Genomic DNA, 17875 nt, shown 5'->3' on the forward strand with positions numbered 1-17875 from the left:
AAATTACCGCGCTGATTGATCGGATGGCTGATGGACTTCTTGCCCCCGAATCCCGATGTTGGAGGCTTGGAGCAAGCGCCCGGGATCTTGACATGAAACGCGACACATCTAGTGACCTCATGCAGGGCTGGCGGGCTGGAAGCCCATAGATTGTGTAGCTCCGTACAACGTTTCATCACCGTTTGTTTGCAATAATACTCCGTAAATTGGTTGATTGCGACCATGAGCTGAGTGGGTCGGGCTGGAAGGACCGGGGATTTTCAGAGATTGTCAGTTGCCTCATGCATTTGGGTAGGGCGATGGGCTTGGAGGCTTGGAGCCAACCTTAGATTAACATGTAATATAACAGACTCCGGCTAAGAATTATTAGCTGCTTGGATGCCTGAGGTGTACAGAGTACAGGCCCAGGACAGTCGGTGACAGTCTGACGTGTGACCAGGCACAGAGCTATACGGAGTAGCCTATCAGTCAGTTCCTAATTTCTTTCCCCACTTTCTTGAAGAAATAAAGGGAAAAGGAAAAAGAAAAAAGAAAGAAAAAACTCAACATCCCTGTTGGCAGATCTCAACAACAGAGAAAGAAAAACAAAACAATCAGATAGCGTCGGGAGACGGAGCTGTCAAGCGATCAGCCAAGACAAAGGGTTGTCGAATAGGCACAAGCGGCCAAGACTCGGCAATGACACGAAGCCCACACGACTCGTTGCCCAAGTTGATCCGGCACGACAGAAGTCTGGACCGCCGAGGAATGTGCAGGATGGAGTCATCCGAGTGGGTTGGAGCGAGAGGGCTGTGGGAGCAGACCGGAGTCTGGACTGGGAAAATTCAGAAAATTCAGGAAGGCAAGCAGCTCGTCGCTTCGCCAGGATCCATGGCGGCCATGGGGCAAATCTCCGAGTGCAACAAAGGAGGCCAACGAGGCATCGGAAAGTGAAACGTTAGCGGGCGCCATTCGACTCCAGAATGAGCTGCCGAGTTGCCAAGTTTTGGTGGTTAATCATTTCCCGACCCCTGGATGTGGCCCGTTCATTTGCGCCCCTCCTCGTGGCGAGCCCGTGATTGGTGGGCGGCGTAAATTGCGGGTGGAGGGAATTAAAAAACAAACCTTTTTTTTATCATTTATTTATTTTCTTTTTTATTTTCTTTTTCTTTCTTTCTTTTTTTTTTTTTTTCCGTTTTCCAAAAAATACCAGAGACGAGACGGTCGGTCGGTCGGTCGGCCTGTACGGAGGGTTGATTCAATAATGACACCCGATGGCTGACACGGACGAGGCAGACTCGTTGACTCCGTGCTGTTTACTGATCACGCCGGCATTTGTTTTTGGGTCAGCGTTTTGTCCCTTATTTCGATCACTGCGATCAACACCGCTGTCTCACCCACGGTTCTGCGGTCCCGAGAAGAGGGTACGTCACAAGGACCCGGAGATAGGAGAATTACTCTGTGTAGCCACGATAGCCACGTTCCTCAGTGCGCCTGGGGGGGATTGAATTTCCCGCACATTAATCTCCCAACGTCGCCCAGAACGCCCCAGAATGTGACGGCAACTACGCGAGGGACGCCGGTGGATAAGAGATTAATATATTCAAGATTGGGATCACACTGGACGGTGTGATCCGATCCGACGCAACCACCTTGATTATATTAAATCGAGGAGCAGCTACCGGGCCTACCCAGTCGGTAGTCCGTAACACGCAGGATGGTGTGGTAATCAAACCTTGTCCCCTGAGTGGGGTCCTGCCGCTGGCCCCGGCGGCACCGCTGATTCGCCCACTCGCCGCCGGTGCCTGAAACGGGCGGGCATCCATGGGTGGTGATTTGTCCCGGACGGGCTTAGCGGGTCCAGGGGTACGGCATATCCTGACTAGCAGCTGGTCCTGCTCTGAACGCCATTCGCCGCACGCAAGCCCCGTGGTACAACCAAGTAAGATACCCGTCAGATCAGGGACGTTTGAAATTTCCCCTGCCATGAGCGAATTATCGGCGATGCGATCAGGGTTGGCTTCCTTGGCTTGCGATGGGCGTTTGTCAAAATCAAATGTCAGGGCTGGAGGATTCCTGCGAGAGGCCGATACAACTGGGGTTACCATCCGGAATGCTGCCTCCAAGTGGAGGGAACGGGTTCCTTAGGTTATAGACTAGATAGACTATGCCAGACGATCTCCGGTATGTGCGTCTGTGGTTGGGAAAATCCGCCAGGCAATCCAGGGGGGGAACAAAAGACAGAAAGAAACGCCGCTCCAGAGCCACAGCGCCAAAGCATTTCATTCACGGCAGCGTCTTTGGATGCCGCATTGTTATTGTTCCTCAAAGAAACGGCGGCCAGCTGGCGGGCGCATAAATTCGAGGGCGAAACCGAGATCGACCCCGTCGTCTGGAACATCATCCCAAAGCCAAAACCCAAGCTCAGGTCCTCCCCGGCCGTAAAATTAATTTGTCTTTAATTATTTCCAGATCGCGTGGCCCCACCGGGTTTACGCCGCCCTCTCCTTTCCCGTGATTACAGGGATCCAGCCGTGCCAGACTATATTATCACTTACTTCGCCCGCATCCTCTTCTTGTTCCTTCTCGCTCTCTGGCCTCAGTTTCCATCTTGCTCTCATCGCCATTGGCGCGCTTTTTTTCACTCCTTTGAAAAGTGTCCCAACGGCTGTCATTCTTTATTGTCGATATTGGAAACCTCCCCCCAAACGTACATAACAGCATCTCTCTCCCTTGACTGGCTAGTCCTGTCGCAGTCGATCTGCTCATTACCAGAAACTTCATTCTCCATACATTTTTGTTATCAAGGCTCTTTTTCCACTTCCCGGCGAAGTCATCGGACCCATCAACCACAGTCGACCTGTGAAGACATCTCGTGAAAAGAAAACCCGTTACATCACTTCCAACGTCAGCAACCATGCGTTCTTCTATGCTTCTGGGTGCGCTCTGCGCCGCCGGCGCCATGGCCTCTCCCATGGAAAAGCGTTCCTACGAGACGGACTGGACTATTGTCACCATCACCACCACCATCACCGCTCCCCTGTCTCCCGCGGCCCCGACGACGGCTCCCGCCCAGAAGGTGCAGGTCTCCGAATCTGTCTCCAGCGCTCCCGCTCCCGAGGTTGAGACGCAGCCTACCACTTCTTCGGAGCCTGCCCCCGCCCCGTCCACCTCCAGCCCGGCCGCCGTGTTCGTCGAGACCTCGAGTGAAGCTCCCGCTCCCGCTCCCGTGGAACCCACTACCACCGCCCAGCCCACGACGACCCAGGGAGGTGTGATTGACAACATCGAGGGTGCCTGGACCTCTGCCTGGTCTTCCGCCTGGACCATTCCTGCCGCCGAACCCACCACCAGCTCGTCCTCCTCCAGCTCGAGCTCGACCGCCGCGGAGGCCGCTCCCACCGGTTCCTACCAGAAGACCATCCTGCACAACCACAACATCCACCGTAGCAACCACTCGGCCACCGATCTCACCTGGTCCGCAGACCTTGTGGCCAGCGCCCAGGTTCTCGCTTCCCGCTGCGTCTATGAGCACGACACGTAAGATCGATCCCTTCCCTTTCCACGTTTGACCCCTGAAGAAAGAAAATAACCCGACTGACTGGTCTCGCAGGAGCATCAACGGTGGTGACTACGGTCAGAACATTGGATACGGAGTTGCCGAGAGCGACATTGGCTCTATGATTACCAACCTGATGTACAACGACGAGATGGGCTACTGGGACCAGTATGACCTGTACGACAAGGCCGACCCCGACATGTCTCTCTTCGAGAGCTGGGGTCACTTCAGTCAAATCGTCTGGAAGGGCACCACCCACGTTGGTTGCTCCACCGTGGTTTGCCCCAGCCTTGGCAACGTTGATGCGGCCACCTCGGTGCCGTTCACCGTCTGCAACTACAGCCCCCCTGGTAAGTCAAAGCCCGAATTCTTGCACCTTAGGGATTCTTCTAACATGCCTTTCTAGGCAACTATGCTGGTGAATATGCCGACAACGTGAAGCGTCCTCTTGGACAGAGCATGGTGACTGTCTAGATCTTTTCAAATGTCTTCACTTGACCAGAACAGGTGACCGTGATATCCCCGGATTGTTCGCTCGGAAATCCAACACAAATCCGTTTCGTGTGTGGGATGAATCTCCTGTTGTCAGTCATATTGTGAGCCATTGCCAATGGAAAAAGAAAAGAAAAATGGAGAAAGTCTCTGGCAATTGTCAGTGTCACCTAAATCTTCTTTGATTGTTTGTTACTTTTGATCTCTTCTCTCTGTCGGGCGAGGTGAAATTCCGTCGGAGGCTTGGCCTTGCCCGGGCTCGATGACGGATCTGCCCAGCGTCGGGTTCTCCACCGACGACCGGACCCAAACCAGCGCAGACCACCCCCGACGCTATCTTATTTTGCTTCTCTTGTGAATATTTTACCATTTGAACATTGGTCACGGTACATCAATGACAGCGACCCATCTATCTGGATTGTGCTTTCTTCTCATTGTTCCTTTTGATTGATTTCGTTCTGGTGCTTGGTGCATGAAAATCGGCGTCCTGGAAAAGAGTACCTATGAGATGGTCGAACGGCCAAATGATGAACATGAAATCCATGAGACGTGGAGTCTGCTCTGATCCGAGTATTTAAGCAATCTGGAATCATCGTCGATAGTAAATCCGAAGTAAAGCATCTACATGAAGTGGTAACCTCGTAGCTGTAGATTGCAGTGTCGAAGTCGTGGCTGCATGCGGCAGATGCACGTGACCGCCCATCTCCCCCGCCAGACGAACCAGAGTCTCTGCCTCTCTGATTTCCCTTCGTCCGAAACGTCATCACGGCCAACTCTGGTCGCATTCGAACTAGTGACAGCAAGCCTAATCGGGGCCATTCAGCCGGTCTCCATTCTCGATCTCACTCTGCGTTGTCACTTGCTGCTTGGAATGTGACATCGAGGCAGTCCGGTTCTCGATTGTCGTATACGAAGAAATTCATCTCACTTGCGCTGGGCAAGATACAACTGACGGCTTTCGACTCTTCTCAATTCAATGTATGTACTGTACTGCTCTGCCGGATCCCCCGAATCGTCTTGACTTCCTTCTCGGTGTCCCGCCACCGCAGGAAGTGATTACTGTTCGAACCCATGGCTCTGGCTTTCCCCGCCTTCCCCAGAAAGAAGCAAGAGGCAACCGGCTTTCCGCCGCCTTCATAGACACTTTTCTCTTAAGCTCCGGAGGTTTCTGGCTCTCAACTTTCGCCTGTATCCTGCCAGCTTCTAAAGGATGAATTTTTTTTAAACCCCTCGGCTATCTTCAGTGCGATCCTCTCGCAGATTTGCCTGTGATCCTGGGAACGTCGCATCTCTTGGCAGACGCAGAGCTCGCATAGTCCGATATTAACTATATTCCTTAGCCAGCAAGCTTCATCCGTTCCCCCGATCCTCCCTGCACTCTCCCAGGCCCTCGGGCACTTTACCCCGTCCAAGCGATCGACCGTGGTCCTAGGAGCTGCTGCAGACTTTCTCTCTATACTACTGTTTCACTCCCTGTAAGCGTCCCTTCCCCCGTTTGCCAATACCCTTCTTCCCTTCGTCCCGTGGCCGACTGCCTACTATGCTCCACCCCGCGCTCTCCAGTCACTCCCCGGACCATGGAGGGGTATCCCTATATATTCTCCCGGTCTCTAGATAAATAGCTCATCCTTCGATTTCTGGTTTTGATTTCTCCCCTCTATCTGCACCCATTCAATCTCTATTGCTTGCTATCTTTGCCCGCGTGGACTCACTACGACTGTCCCTGCCTCGTGATTCGGACTGGTCATGAGATAATCTCCATGCCCTCATACTGCCTACAAGATTGCCACTATTTCTACCGTAGCGCTCTACGCCTCCTCTCCATCCCCACCTTTCTCTCTTGTCGCTACGCCTAGTGGACTTCGGCTTGGATCTTGCGAATCTTCTCACTAATATGTCTTATTCAAACATGGCAGTTCGCCATTTCACGGCTCCGAAGCCGTTGGGGAACGCCATGACGTCTCCACGATCTCAGCCGTCTCTTGAGCCTAAGATCAAGCCCACCACGGTGGATGTCACGCCAAATGCCGACGAGCCCCCGAAGAAGCAGGGCTTGACCTTTGCGAATCAAGACTCTCTTCCTAAATTACCGGTCCCAGATCTTGAGAGCACCTGCAAGAAATATCTCGAGGCTTTGTCCGCCTTGCAAACCCCAAGGGAGCAGGAAGAGACAAGGGCGGCCGTTCAGGACTTCCTCAAGTCCGATGGCCCCGTCCTTCAAGAAAAGCTCAAGAACTATGCATCTTCCAAGACGAGCTATATTGAGCAGTTTTGTATGTCATTCGAGAGAGAAATGGGGATCCTTCTCGGACACTGACTAATAACGTCTTTTTAGGGTACGACTCTTATCTGAACTACGATAGTCGTGAGTGTTCTCTTTCGCAGCCCCGATCCCTCGCAACTTGCATTGTACTGATCCTCGACCGCAGCGGTTGTTCTGAACCTCAACCCATTCTTTCTGCTGGAGGATGATCCTACCCCGGCGCGGAATCACCAAGTCACCAGAGCGGCATCGCTGGTGATCTCGGCACTGTCTTTCGTCAGAGCCGTGAGGCGGGAGGAACTATCGCCTGATACGGTTCGCGGCACGCCACTCTGTATGTACCAGTACTCACGGCTGTTTGGAACGGCACGACTGCCCACGGAAAATGGATGTGTTATCAGCCAAGACCCCAACGCCAAACACGTTGTGGTGCTGTGCCGGGGCCAATTCTATTGGTTCGATGTTCTCGACGATAACAACGATCTAATCATGAATGAGAAGGATATCGCGGTGAATCTGCAGGTCATCATCGGGGATGCGGAGCAAACTCCTATCCAAGATGCCGCCAAGGGGGCCTTGGGTGTACTCAGCACGGAAAACCGCAAGGTGTGGTCTGGGTTGAGAGATATCATGACCAAGGATGAGGGTTCCAACAACGCGGAATGTTTGAACATTGTCGACACCGCTCTGTTCGTCCTCTGCCTGGATTACACCGAGCCTCACAGCACTTCTGAGCTGTGTGCCAACATGCTCTGCGGAACAAGCGAGGTCGTGAAGGGCGTGCAGGTTGGGACCTGTACCAACCGGTGGTACGATAAGCTTCAGATTATCGTGTGTCAGAACGGCAGTGCAGGTATCAACTTCGAACACACCGGGGTGGATGGCCACACGGTGTTACGATTCGCCAGTGACGTTTACACGGACACGATACTCCGCTTTGCCAGAACCATCAATGGTCAGGCTCCGAGCCTGTGGGCAACCACCAGCCCTGACCCGACTAAACGCGATCCCCGAAGCTTTGGCAATGTCAGCACCACTCCTCGGAAATTGGAGTGGGATATGGTTCCGGAGGTCAGCATCGCACTGCGCTTTGCCGAGTCTCACCTCTCCGATCTGCTCCAGCAACATGAGTTCCAAGTGCTGGACTTCGCTGGCTTCGGAAAGAACTTCATCACGTCGGCGGGATTCTCACCCGATGCGTTTATTCAAATGGCATTCCAAGCCGCCTACTACGGGCTGTACGGTCGCATCGAGAACACCTACGAGCCAGCAATGACCAAGGTTTTCTTGCACGGCCGGACAGAAGCAGTGCGGACCGTCACTAACGAGTGCGTTGATTTCGTCAAAACCTTCTGGGGCGACAACCCCCCGGAGCAAAAGATTAACGCTCTTCGGAAAGCGACCGAGAAGCATACGGCGATTACCAAGGAGTGCTCCAAGGGCCAGGGCCAGGATCGCCACCTCTACGCGATGTATTGCCTCTGGCAACGATCGTTCGACGAAGGCTCCTCTGCGGGCAACAGTGTGGAGGGTAGTTCCAACGGCTATTCCAGCCCCGTGGAAAACGGGTCCGCCATTGACTCCCCTAAATTGTCTGCGTCGATATCAGAAGACGGACTGTCGTCAGGCAGCTACGGACTACGCGCCATCCGTCCGGCGCCGCCCACGCCGGCGCTCTTTAGCGACCCGGGATGGGACAAGATCAACAACACGATCTTATCGACTTCAAACTGCGGCAACCCCTGTCTGCGACACTTTGGATTCGGGCCGACGTCTGCCGACGGCTTCGGAATCGGATACATCATCAAGGACGACTCGATCTCGTTCTGCGCGTCGTCCAAACACCGACAAACGGCACGCTTGATGCACACTCTGGAGACGTACTTGTTCGAAATCCGCAAGCTGCTGCGGATGACCACCCGCAAGGCCATGAGCCCGCGCACGAGTCGGGCTCGAGAGATGGAAATGATCACCGAGCGATCGCAGGGCGAGCACCGCCGAGGACGGATTGTCCGGGGCGACCCGACCCAGGTCAACCGGGGTGCCGATACGCCCACAACCGACAGCGGAGAACTGGAGGACGATGGCATGGGTGGATGTAAGTTTATTTTTGCCCCTAATCTTCTCCTGGCAGCTACTGACGCACGAATCAGATGGATTCTTCGACGCAGGGATGCTGCTCCATGCACTCAAAGGGCTGAATGCAGACCGGGAACGGACCGGGGATAAGCCTGAGAAACGTCGGTTCGTCGGAAAGAAACTCCGGCTGAATGAATATTGATCGAGCATGGATCTGGAAGGAGGCGCGCGGTAGTGCGACATCAGGGACTATGTCTGAGGAGGGCGCAGTGGTTTAGCAGTTGGCGCCGTATATTTATTTGATTATCAGTACTCCGTATATTCCGATCAGTCGAACCGATACCAATTACATTTGATTATGGCATGACAGTCCATTGCAACGCTGCTCCGTAAGATGCAAAATCTGCAATCTGCAGGGTAATTAATGACTTACTTCCGAGACACTAACTCTTTGCTACTCCGGAGTCGAGAGGTGAAACTTCGAGCCGTTGCTTTAGCGGCGGCGCGATCACACCATGTTCGAGTCGAACCGAGTCGAGTCTGGGGGCCTTGAGTCACCCGCCGATTGATTGATTAACTCGTTGTGGAGCCATGCATGCACGAGGGGGACGCTCGAGGATCCGAGGTGGCTGGCGACACAGAACCGCCCGTCAAATAGTCATGCAATGCAATCCATCTTGTCGACCCAGACCGAGCGTTTTAACCTTCACGCCACTAGAATGGATGCCCAACCGATCGACTAGAAGGAATCTCCGACTGTTTTCCATTTACATGCAGCTTCGATTTAACCATGTCCCCGGCCCCCATCCGTTCATACGATACTACCCTCTACAACAACTTGACCCAAAACCGGCCCTCAAAACACGGAGGTGAATCAAAACCATCCGCAGCAGTAGTTTCAGACACCAACACGGGATATAAGCTCGAAATGGCGATGTCACGATATGACACGTCCAAGGCACACTACACACAACACGGGGCCCATACGACGCACCTACGCAGTCCCTATGCAGAGCAGGCTGCGATAATAGGTTCAGGGCGCTGATAAGTGATAACCCCCATTATTCCCTGGGGGTGTGCATGGCCCATGCAGGCTGCTCTATCCGGGCAATCCTCGACGTGGATGCGGCGCATGTACCCGGGCCATCGCGCCAATGGGATCTGCAGTCGCACTGCAACGTAGTAGTAGTACTCTAGTTCTACCTACCTTCCTACGGCGTAGGTACGGGGGGCTTCTACGGTGGGAGATGGCGTTGCTGCTATCGACGCCCGGCGCAACATAGCTCGCGTGCGCTAGACAAGAGGTGCTTTGTCTGTGTAACCCGGCTAAGTGAGATGGATTCCGTGCGTTCTGCTGATTGATACCCCGGGGGAAGGACGGATTATTATGGTTGGAGTGGGTGGATGCATTGGCGAGTCGTACTACCTGGTAGTCTGCCAACTTTGTAACCGCAGTATATACTGCATGGGAGGTGATAGAGATGGATGGATGGAAGTAGTTTCTCCTGCGATCTACACCCCAGAAACCCATATCCATAACCATTCAATCCAACCTTGGAATCACCGCTGGCCCTACGACCTATAGAGTAATAATCTGCTACTGTAGACTGCTAGTTCCTCCGAACAGGATACATAAAATGCCAACATGCCGAGAAAAAGGAAAAAACAAAATACAGCCAAAGAAAGCGAGCGAGGATAGGGAGAGCAAATCAAAATGCAAACCGGTCGTCGGACTACTCTAGACTAGGTAGGTCATATGTTGGTGAATATGCAAGTCAAGCTGCGGCACATCTGCTCTGTCCGCAGTCTCTTGACGTATCCGATCGGTTGTCTCGCGTTGAGCCGGTCCGGTAACTGGCTGGTGGGCGTTGCGCCGGGAACGTCATCTTCTGGAACAGGCCAATTTGATTCGAAACAAACGGAGTATGTCGTAGTCCAGACGGAGTAGACCACTTCGTTCTCAACGGATCCATGAGGATGGCTAACAGTAAAAGACTAAAAGAGAGCGCTTGCCGCTATTACCACCAATAACGACGGGCCAATCACGGGGGCGGGCGGTGAGATCATCTCGATCAGACCGCTTCCCTTTTGGTCCTCCGCCGGTATCCGACGACCGTATTGATCCGTATTGATCCGTATTACTCCCATCCCAGCAGTGCCCTTGACTGCCCGTGCTGGCGACTACGGCCGTGGAGTATTCGGAGTCCCTCCGTATCTTACCGCCGTCGTACTGAGAGACCCGGTTTCAGCACTCCAGGAGTCATGTGCACCACGTGACCGCCCGGGCAACCAGCGATTCCTTCGTCCGACGGGAAACGCTGATGCATCGAGGTACATACCTCATTCTTTGTCTTTGTTTAACCTACTGCTGTCTTTCTGGCCGAACCATTGGAATCGAGCATCGACCTCCCGGAAGTAGCTGTATTGGGGGAAAGCTCTTAGGTACGTTCCATGTTGCTGCGGCTTTTCTTTGTCCAAGCTGGTGTTATCCCCGAGACCGGACCGGAGAGGCGTGCTGTGATCTGCTCGCGGCTGGAGCCAGAAATATTTTTATTTCTTTTTTGTACATCATTACCTCAGGCCACCTTAGCTTGGTGCCTTAAGGCTCGTTTCAGGCGCTCAGGCTGCTCACCCTCCGGTCGTCTGCCAATCACCCTGCACTTTCCGCGCTCTCGCTGCATTCTCCCTCTGGCCTTCAATCATCAATTCCCTTTTTCCCAGTCACCGAAACCCTCTGAACCTGTCCACTGTTCCCTCTCCACCCTCCAATCCCCCAACCCACACCTGCAACACGCAGTCAGGCCATCGTGCTCTGGTCGGATCCACTCTTGGATCTTCCGTGACGCTGGGATTGGTTCTGCCGCCCCTGCCCTTCTGCGTCCTCCTGCCTCTAGCGTCCCGTCGTTTTTTCCTGTCTCTGCACCCGCCGGCGAACTAGCGCCCTCGTTGCTGAGCATCTGCTGCTGCTTGGTCCTGCAATACGGCAAATCCTCTTGTTTCCGATCGCTCAAACTGGAGGAGGGGGCCCTTTAACCGGCTTTGCTTGATCCATTGATTGACGTTGGCCCGAAGGACTAGCCATTTGCTGGCTATCTATCTACCCTCCATTGATCCTATCATTTCTATCCCGTGCGCTGTGACGCTGTTGATGTTTTCGCAACCTTCCATGCTCTTCCCTCCCTACAATTCGTCCCAAGAAAAAGCTTAGATCATCCAACTTCTCACGCACGCCTTCCCAACTTGCTTTTGCCTTCCGTTCACTCGGAGATCTTCCCCCCTTTCGTGAACTCCTTGACGCTTGCATTCGGTGTTCTGTCACTTACAGTCACTCCGGAAAGAAAAAACCAAACCGAAAGAAAGAACAGGGGAAAAAAATCTCACGTTACCTCCGCCGCTGTACAGGACATAACTCTCTTTTGCCTCTGAACGCTCTCTCCCCCGACCGCTGGGAAATCCTGTCTCGCCGTCGATCAGCGGTCGCATATTCCGACGACGGCGCCCTTGTCGATATCCGAACAGTCTTCTTTACATTCCTCCCGTCTGACTTGAGATGATGGCGGCAGCGCTTGATCAACCCCTGTTCGAATCAATTGCGGGCCCTCCCGCGACCGATGCGGCCTCGATCACTCCTCCCCATAGCGCCAACGGCAAGAAGGAGGTCCCCGATGGCGTCCCGTCGGAGCTGTCGGATCTCGAACTGGATCCGAATGCTGCCGGAGCGCCGGATATGCCGTCGGTAGAGGAAGAGGAGGAGGAGATCGAACCGGACCATTATTATGGCGACGGCAAAATCCCCGTGTTCAAGCCAGTAAGTGACCTGGTCCGGTCAGAGTCTTGATAAGTATCCGGCGACATCGGCTGACTGCGGTGGAAAAGACAATGAGCCAGTTCCGCGATTTCCAGTACTTTATCAACAAGGTTGAAAGCTACGGTATGCGGTCAGGCATCATCAAGGTCATACCTCCGAAGGAATGGTAAGTTTGACCGGCGCCATGGACTCCGCGGATATCTGCTGACCATCGCTCTCTTCTAGGTCCGAGTCTCTTCCCCCTCTCGACGAAGCCGTCAAGAAGATTCGCGTGAAGAACCCGATCATGCAGGAATTCCACGGCTCGCACGGAACTTACACCCAGGCCAACATCGAGCGACAACGGTCCTACAACCTGCCCCAATGGAAGGGATTGTGCGAGGAGAGCAGCCACCAACCGCCCGCTCGCAGAGGCGAGAGGCGCCGCAACCAGGAGCGCGCCAACCGTGCTCCGGCGGCCCCCAAGTCACAAACCGCGCGATCCGATTCTCAGAAACGCCGCCCAGGCCCCGGGCGTCCGCCGAAGCGATCGAACCAGGCCAAGGTGAAAGAAGAACCGACTGAGGAGGGACTTGAAAAGATCAAACCCGAAGGTCCGCCGACTCCGGTGTCCCCCGAATCGAATCCGGTCGAGGCGAAGACGGAGGAATTAAGTGACGGAGAGTCTTTGCCTGCGCCAAAGCCCAAGGGACGGCAGCCCAAATCCGTGACTTCGCGGAGGAAAAACAACAAGGGCGATGCGATCGATTACGTGGACGAGGAAACCTTCCGGGATTTCGACTATCGCATCCATGATAATGGAGACTATACCCAGGAACGATGTGAGGAACTCGAAACCGCCTACTGGAAATCCCTGATGTTCAACAATCCCATGTACGGCGCGGACATGCCCGGATCGCTCTTCGACGAGAACATCACAACGTCGTGGAACGTGGCCAAGCTGCCCAACCTGCTCGATGTTCTGGGACAAAAAGTGCCTGGTGTCAACACCGCATACCTCTACCTGGGTATGTGGAAGGCCACCTTTGCCTGGCATTTGGAAGATGTGGACCTTTACAGTATCAACTACATCCACTTCGGTGCCCCCAAACAGTGGTACAGCATCTCGCAAGAGGATGCCCCTCGCTTTGAACAAGCCATGAAGAGTAAGTTCCTTGTCGAACCAACCCATCTCCAGATTATAGGTCGGTCGATGCTGACTTTGATCTCCAGGTATCTGGACCAGCGATGCCAAGAGTTGCGACCAGTTTCTCCGCCACAAGACCTACCTCGTTTCTCCCAGTCTCCTCAAGTCCCAGTACGGTATCACGGTGAACCGGTTAGTCCATTACGAGGGCGAATTTGTCATTACCTACCCATATGGCTACCACTCCGGATACAACCTGGGATACAACTGTGCCGAGTCCGTCAACTTCGCCACGGAGAAGTGGCTGGACTACGGTCGCGTCGCTAAGAAATGCCACTGTGAAGCCGACAGCGTGTGGATCGACGTCGACGAGATCGAACGCAAGCTGCGGGGCGAAGCTACTCCAGACTACTACTATGGCGAACTCGAAAGCGACCTGGACGAAATGGAGGGAGCTTCGGATCTCTTGACTCCACCACGCAGTGTCCCGGAGAAAACCCGTGGCCGGAAGCGAAAGCACGACGGTGAAACCACCAAGGCCAAGCGCATGCGGGTCAATGTGGAGCTCCCGAGAAAGGTCCCCTGCGTCTTGTGCCCCAACAATCTGGATTACGAGGATCTTCTGCCGACCGAGGATGGGGCGTCCCATGCTCACCGGCGCTGTGCGCTGTACATTGAGGAGACCAGTATTCTGCGCGACGAGTCGGGCAAGGAGGTGGTGTGCGACATTGACAAGATCCCCAAGGCGCGGATGGGCCTCAAGTGCCTGTTCTGCCGTGAAGTTCGCGGGGCGTGCTTCCAGTGCAACTTTGGCAAATGCACGCGGTCCTACCACCCCACCTGTGCTCTTCTTGCCGGCGTCCAGGTGGAACAGGGCCTGGTTGGCGTGATCGCGGATGACGGCAATCAGTATTCCATCCCTAGCGTCGATCTGAAGTGCAAGTATCATCGGCAGAAGAAACCCACGTGGATGAGTGGCTGCGAAACGCCCGATCAGGACCGCAAGCTGATCGAAACGGCGCAACGACTGGTGGTGGGAGAGCTGGTGCAATTCCAAGCCGACAAGGAAATCAACGGAGCGGTGGTCCTGGAGAACCGACCGGCGGAGCGGACTTTGATGGTGAAGGTCCTGCCACGAGGGTGAGTTTTTTTTTTTTTTTTTTTTTTTTTTGGTTTTTCCCTTTTCCCTCTAGATGCTGTCATCGTCCCAGTGCGGGAATTTGTTTGCGCATTACCTAATTGGGAACCACGATGCTGACCACCGCCTCATTTTTTTTTTTTTTGTGCAGGGATGTAATCGAGTTACCGTACCGGTGGATGCTTGTCGTCCGACGGAGCAATTTTGCAGTTTTAACACCAGGCACACAGCCGCTGCCTGCCCACTTGGCTCGGAAGCCCGAAGGCCGGAAGGAGTTGGAATCGGCGGTGCCGGTGGCAGGCAATCCATTTGGCGATGAGCGATCTCCGTATCAGTGGGCCGAGTTCGAGACGGTCGACAACGCTAATCCGCGGGCCCCACCATCGGGCAAGGTTGATTTGGACCAGAACGAACAGATCTGGCATTACCTGGGTCCGTCGTCCACCGAGTGTAGGGCTCAGTATACGCACAACCCTAGCGTGGCCGTCCACAACCCGCGGTCGAATTTCCTGGACAGCGTCAAGTCCCTTGGCGCCGTGATGGCCCGACTGCCCTCGGCGTACCCCCACCATCTGCCGGTGCCTTCTCCCTATGCAGTGGCGGCCGCTGCTAAGGCTGCCCCTCCTCAACACCACCACAAGAACCACCTCTCACCTGCCACCGCCACGTCCACCACCTCCGTCTCCGCCGCCGCTGCTGCTGCTGCCGCTGCCACCTCTTCCCGCCCTTCCCTGTTGCAGCGTCCTCTTGCCCCTCCTCCTCCTCGTACCTCCTCTGCTGCTGCCTCTCACTCTGCGATGCCGTCGGCCTATCGATCCCTGCCAACCCAATCTGCCCGCCATGCACCGTATCCTCAATTTGCCAAGTCTCACCAGTCGTCCCCCCACCTTCCTCAGCAGCAAAATACCGCCCATCCCTCCCACCACTCGCCCCCCCAGCAGCAGCAGCAGCAGAAGCCGCACCACCTCCCCGCCAATACCTTCGCCAACGTCCGGGAGCTCGTGGCCCGTCGCCGACTGACCCAGATCACCGACCATGCCAATATCTTCGCCGGCTATACCATCGTCAGCCCCGAGCTGGTCGTTGACTCATTGATGGGACCCATGGGTTCCGTGCCGCCGCCCAATGGTCTGGAGAAACTGGAACTCGCCATGGCCCAGCAACGGGTGCAGTCCCGGGCCGTGGACGGGTCCTTACAACCGGTGCAGCCGCTGAACATGCGTTCCGAGGAGGTGAACCGGCTGCTGCAAATGCTGCGGTTCTCGCTCGTCAGCTACCTCGAGCGTCTGGACGTGCTGCAGAAGAAGGAGTCGGAGAATAGCAAACTGCCGGCGGCCAACGGGAACGGTGCTGCCAAGCTGCCCCGCAAATATGCCTACCTCGAGCAGCAACAGGAACAGGCCCCGACCGTGTACCTGTCGCCGTACGACATGCCGTCGGGGTTCACGGAGCATGCCCAGAAGACCTTCGGACTGACTCCCTGCCAGCCCGAGCTGCCGAAACCGTCGCTGGCGAATGACTATTTCGCCAGTCTTTCGCCCGAGGACCAAGAGAAAATTTTGAAGACATGTGGCAGTTTTGTGCAACGGGCCATCGAGCGGTCCACCAGTCACAGCCGGCAAAGCTCCGCCTCCAACTTCCGATTGGCATCGGCACTGGCCCAACAGACCGAGAACCCCACCATCGATATCACGACGGTCGAAGACATGCCGCTGTCGGGCTTGGACTTTCCCCTGCATGCCGACTCGCCGTGCTCAAGTTTCAGCCGGTCGCATCTGCGGTTCCAGTCTCCCAACGACTTTGCCAACCACGGGACCGAAGTGCACCACGACCATCACGACCTGTTTGGCGACCAGCAAGCGAACACACGGTTCTGGCAGCATTTGCCTTGGGCGGCTGGCGACGGAAACACTCCCAACGAAGAGACCCGGCCGTTCTTCGGTCCTCACGAGCGCCTGAAGCATGACTATGCCTCGTCCGACATCTCGCTGGGGCGTGGCGGACCGGGTTCTCTGCACTCCGTCGACATGGCCGGGTTTGGGATGGACGGAACAGACGACATCTGTGCCGTGCTCAGTCCTTGATCCTCTGGTCACCGTTCCAAAAAGAAGCGTGTTTCTGTATTCGCATGCCGGCGACCCAAAAAGCTGCTGCATTTTTGTTTCCCATGTAACGATTTAACTGGATTGACGACTGCATGACTGGGCGTTTTCTGTTGTTCTTGTGCCTTCCCCGTTTTTTGATCATCACTGTTTCCCTCTTCATCCTCTCTCCCCCCACAGGTGTTTTCCCCTTGTTCCACGACGGAGTTGATGCTAGCTGGCTGGTTACGACTCGGACCGAGACTTGGTGTGTTGCAATCTGCTCTCGGCCTTGTTCTCTCGTTGATATATTTATTGTTTTCCCTCCAACTCTCCCCCGTTGGCGAGGGGGCCTCGAAGATATGGGAAAGATGACGGCGGCGTGGATCCGGGGATGGGGTGAGAGGCCAAATGGCGGTGGGAAAGGACCAGGTGGCAGCCATGGTTGATGCCCGGCTCTGGCCCACTGGGACCCAACGTCTCCTCTCTCTGCCGTCTTGTCTTGGGCCTCGCTCCTTCTTTGTCCTTATCTTGGGTTTCCTTGTTTCCCCCCTTCCCCTCTTCCCTTTCCACCTTGTTTCCATCCATCATACACAAACACCATCCGGGCCTACTTCCGCCCCGTACATTAAGAGATCTCCGAATGTCCAGCACAGCCAGCAAGAAAAAGAAAAAAATCCCCCAGACAAAAGAAAGAAAAAAAAATACCCAATGAAATCAACTTTCACCATCGAACAACCAAGTGGCCTGTCCTGTCTCTGTGCATATATATCCCACCCCCCGTGTACCCTTCCCGATTTGACGTTTGATACCCCCCATTCCCCTGACCATCGCCTGTGCCAACACCTCCCCTCTGACCGGTTATTCATTCTTTGAAACATGATCATGACGTTGATCCTGGCGCTCATCGAGGTCGCCCTCCCGAGGAAGCGACCGAGCATCGATGTGGCAGCCGTCACTCGCCGAGTGACCTGCGATGTATGTTGGAGAACCATAGTCGCTTATTAGCAGTGAATGCAAGAATTGAACTCCATGGGTGTGTCGTAGAATTGTAGATTCATATTTATACGGTCTACACTACAGTCGTACTGTCTTAATAGGGACCTGATCACCGAGTATCGGTTAAGTAAGAGAAATGCCCGAGTGGTGGCTTTTCCCCCGCAAAGAACGGGTCGGAGCGTCTCCACGGGGATTTTGGCTGCAGACTCGCACGACTCGAGTTCTTTCATAGATGGGCATATCCGTACACACAGGGTCCTCCGTAGGGTTCCAGTTCATAGGTATTGATTGATGTTCCGTATTCCTACAACTGGGCCTCCTGCAGATGGCTATAGACGCGCTATCTCGAAT

At 54.7% G+C, this 17875-nt stretch overlaps 5 protein-coding genes across 5 annotated transcripts; all 5 read left to right on the forward strand.

The window, feature by feature from the left end:
* The first annotated feature begins 1173 nt into the window (after positions 1–1173).
* P170DRAFT_58627 (uncharacterized protein) lies at positions 1174–1572 on the forward strand. The gene has a single exon (XM_024855284.1). It carries the CDS (start codon positions 1254–1256, stop codon positions 1485–1487), a length of 234 nt encoding a protein of 77 aa, XP_024698934.1. The 5' UTR covers positions 1174–1253; the 3' UTR covers positions 1488–1572.
* A 1203-nt stretch (positions 1573–2775) lies between these two features.
* P170DRAFT_58632 (PR-1-like protein) lies at positions 2776–4104 on the forward strand. Its single transcript, XM_024855285.1, has 3 exons — positions 2776–3519; positions 3593–3888; positions 3945–4104. Exons 1-3 carry the CDS (start codon positions 2897–2899, stop codon positions 4010–4012), a joined length of 987 nt encoding a protein of 328 aa, XP_024698935.1. The 5' UTR covers positions 2776–2896; the 3' UTR covers positions 4013–4104.
* A 1447-nt stretch (positions 4105–5551) lies between these two features.
* On the forward strand, positions 5552–8617 carry P170DRAFT_393493 (choline/carnitine O-acyltransferase). The gene is made up of 4 exons (XM_024846025.1): positions 5552–6303; positions 6366–6395; positions 6460–8391; positions 8447–8617. Exons 1-4 carry the CDS (start codon positions 5925–5927, stop codon positions 8572–8574), a joined length of 2469 nt encoding a protein of 822 aa, XP_024698936.1. The 5' UTR covers positions 5552–5924; the 3' UTR covers positions 8575–8617.
* A 3047-nt stretch (positions 8618–11664) lies between these two features.
* P170DRAFT_58660 (putative jumonji family transcription factor) lies at positions 11665–16732 on the forward strand. The gene is made up of 5 exons (XM_024855287.1): positions 11665–12180; positions 12249–12346; positions 12406–13325; positions 13393–14446; positions 14596–16732. The coding sequence occupies exons 1-5, from the start codon at positions 11923–11925 to the stop codon at positions 16526–16528; spliced, it is 4263 nt and encodes a 1420-aa protein (XP_024698937.1). The 5' UTR covers positions 11665–11922; the 3' UTR covers positions 16529–16732.
* P170DRAFT_58653 (uncharacterized protein) lies at positions 16733–17558 on the forward strand. Its single transcript, XM_024855286.1, has one exon. The coding sequence runs from the start codon at positions 16937–16939 to the stop codon at positions 17399–17401; it is 465 nt and encodes a 154-aa protein (XP_024698938.1). The 5' UTR covers positions 16733–16936; the 3' UTR covers positions 17402–17558.
* The last annotated feature ends 317 nt before the right edge of the window (positions 17559–17875 follow it).

Source organism: Aspergillus steynii (genome assembly GCF_002849105.1).
Source record: "Aspergillus steynii IBT 23096 chromosome Unknown P170scaffold_10, whole genome shotgun sequence".
NCBI classification, from domain to species: domain Eukaryota; kingdom Fungi; phylum Ascomycota; class Eurotiomycetes; order Eurotiales; family Aspergillaceae; genus Aspergillus; species Aspergillus steynii.

Bases quoted from the DNA above. Each gene is read 5' to 3' on its own strand.
- P170DRAFT_393493 (XM_024846025.1), top strand. From the start codon at position 5,925: ATGTCTTATTCAAACATGGCAGTTCGCCATTTCACGGCTCCGAAGCCG. The intron at 6,304-6,365 runs GTATGTCATTCG...ACGTCTTTTTAG, and splicing joins GAGCTATATTGAGCAGTTTT to GGTACGACTCTTATCTGAAC. The intron at 8,392-8,446 runs GTAAGTTTATTT...CGCACGAATCAG, and splicing joins GGACGATGGCATGGGTGGAT to ATGGATTCTTCGACGCAGGG.
- P170DRAFT_58660 (XM_024855287.1), top strand. From the start codon at position 11,923: ATGATGGCGGCAGCGCTTGATCAACCCCTGTTCGAATCAATTGCGGGC. The intron at 12,347-12,405 runs GTAAGTTTGACC...GCTCTCTTCTAG, and splicing joins GTCATACCTCCGAAGGAATG to GTCCGAGTCTCTTCCCCCTC. The intron at 14,447-14,595 runs GTGAGTTTTTTT...TTTTTTGTGCAG, and splicing joins GTGAAGGTCCTGCCACGAGG to GGATGTAATCGAGTTACCGT.
- P170DRAFT_58627 (XM_024855284.1), top strand. From the start codon at position 1,254: ATGGCTGACACGGACGAGGCAGACTCGTTGACTCCGTGCTGTTTACTG.
- P170DRAFT_58632 (XM_024855285.1), top strand. From the start codon at position 2,897: ATGCGTTCTTCTATGCTTCTGGGTGCGCTCTGCGCCGCCGGCGCCATG. The intron at 3,520-3,592 runs GTAAGATCGATC...CTGGTCTCGCAG, and splicing joins TGCGTCTATGAGCACGACAC to GAGCATCAACGGTGGTGACT. The intron at 3,889-3,944 runs GTAAGTCAAAGC...ATGCCTTTCTAG, and splicing joins CTGCAACTACAGCCCCCCTG to GCAACTATGCTGGTGAATAT.
- P170DRAFT_58653 (XM_024855286.1), top strand. From the start codon at position 16,937: ATGGCGGTGGGAAAGGACCAGGTGGCAGCCATGGTTGATGCCCGGCTC.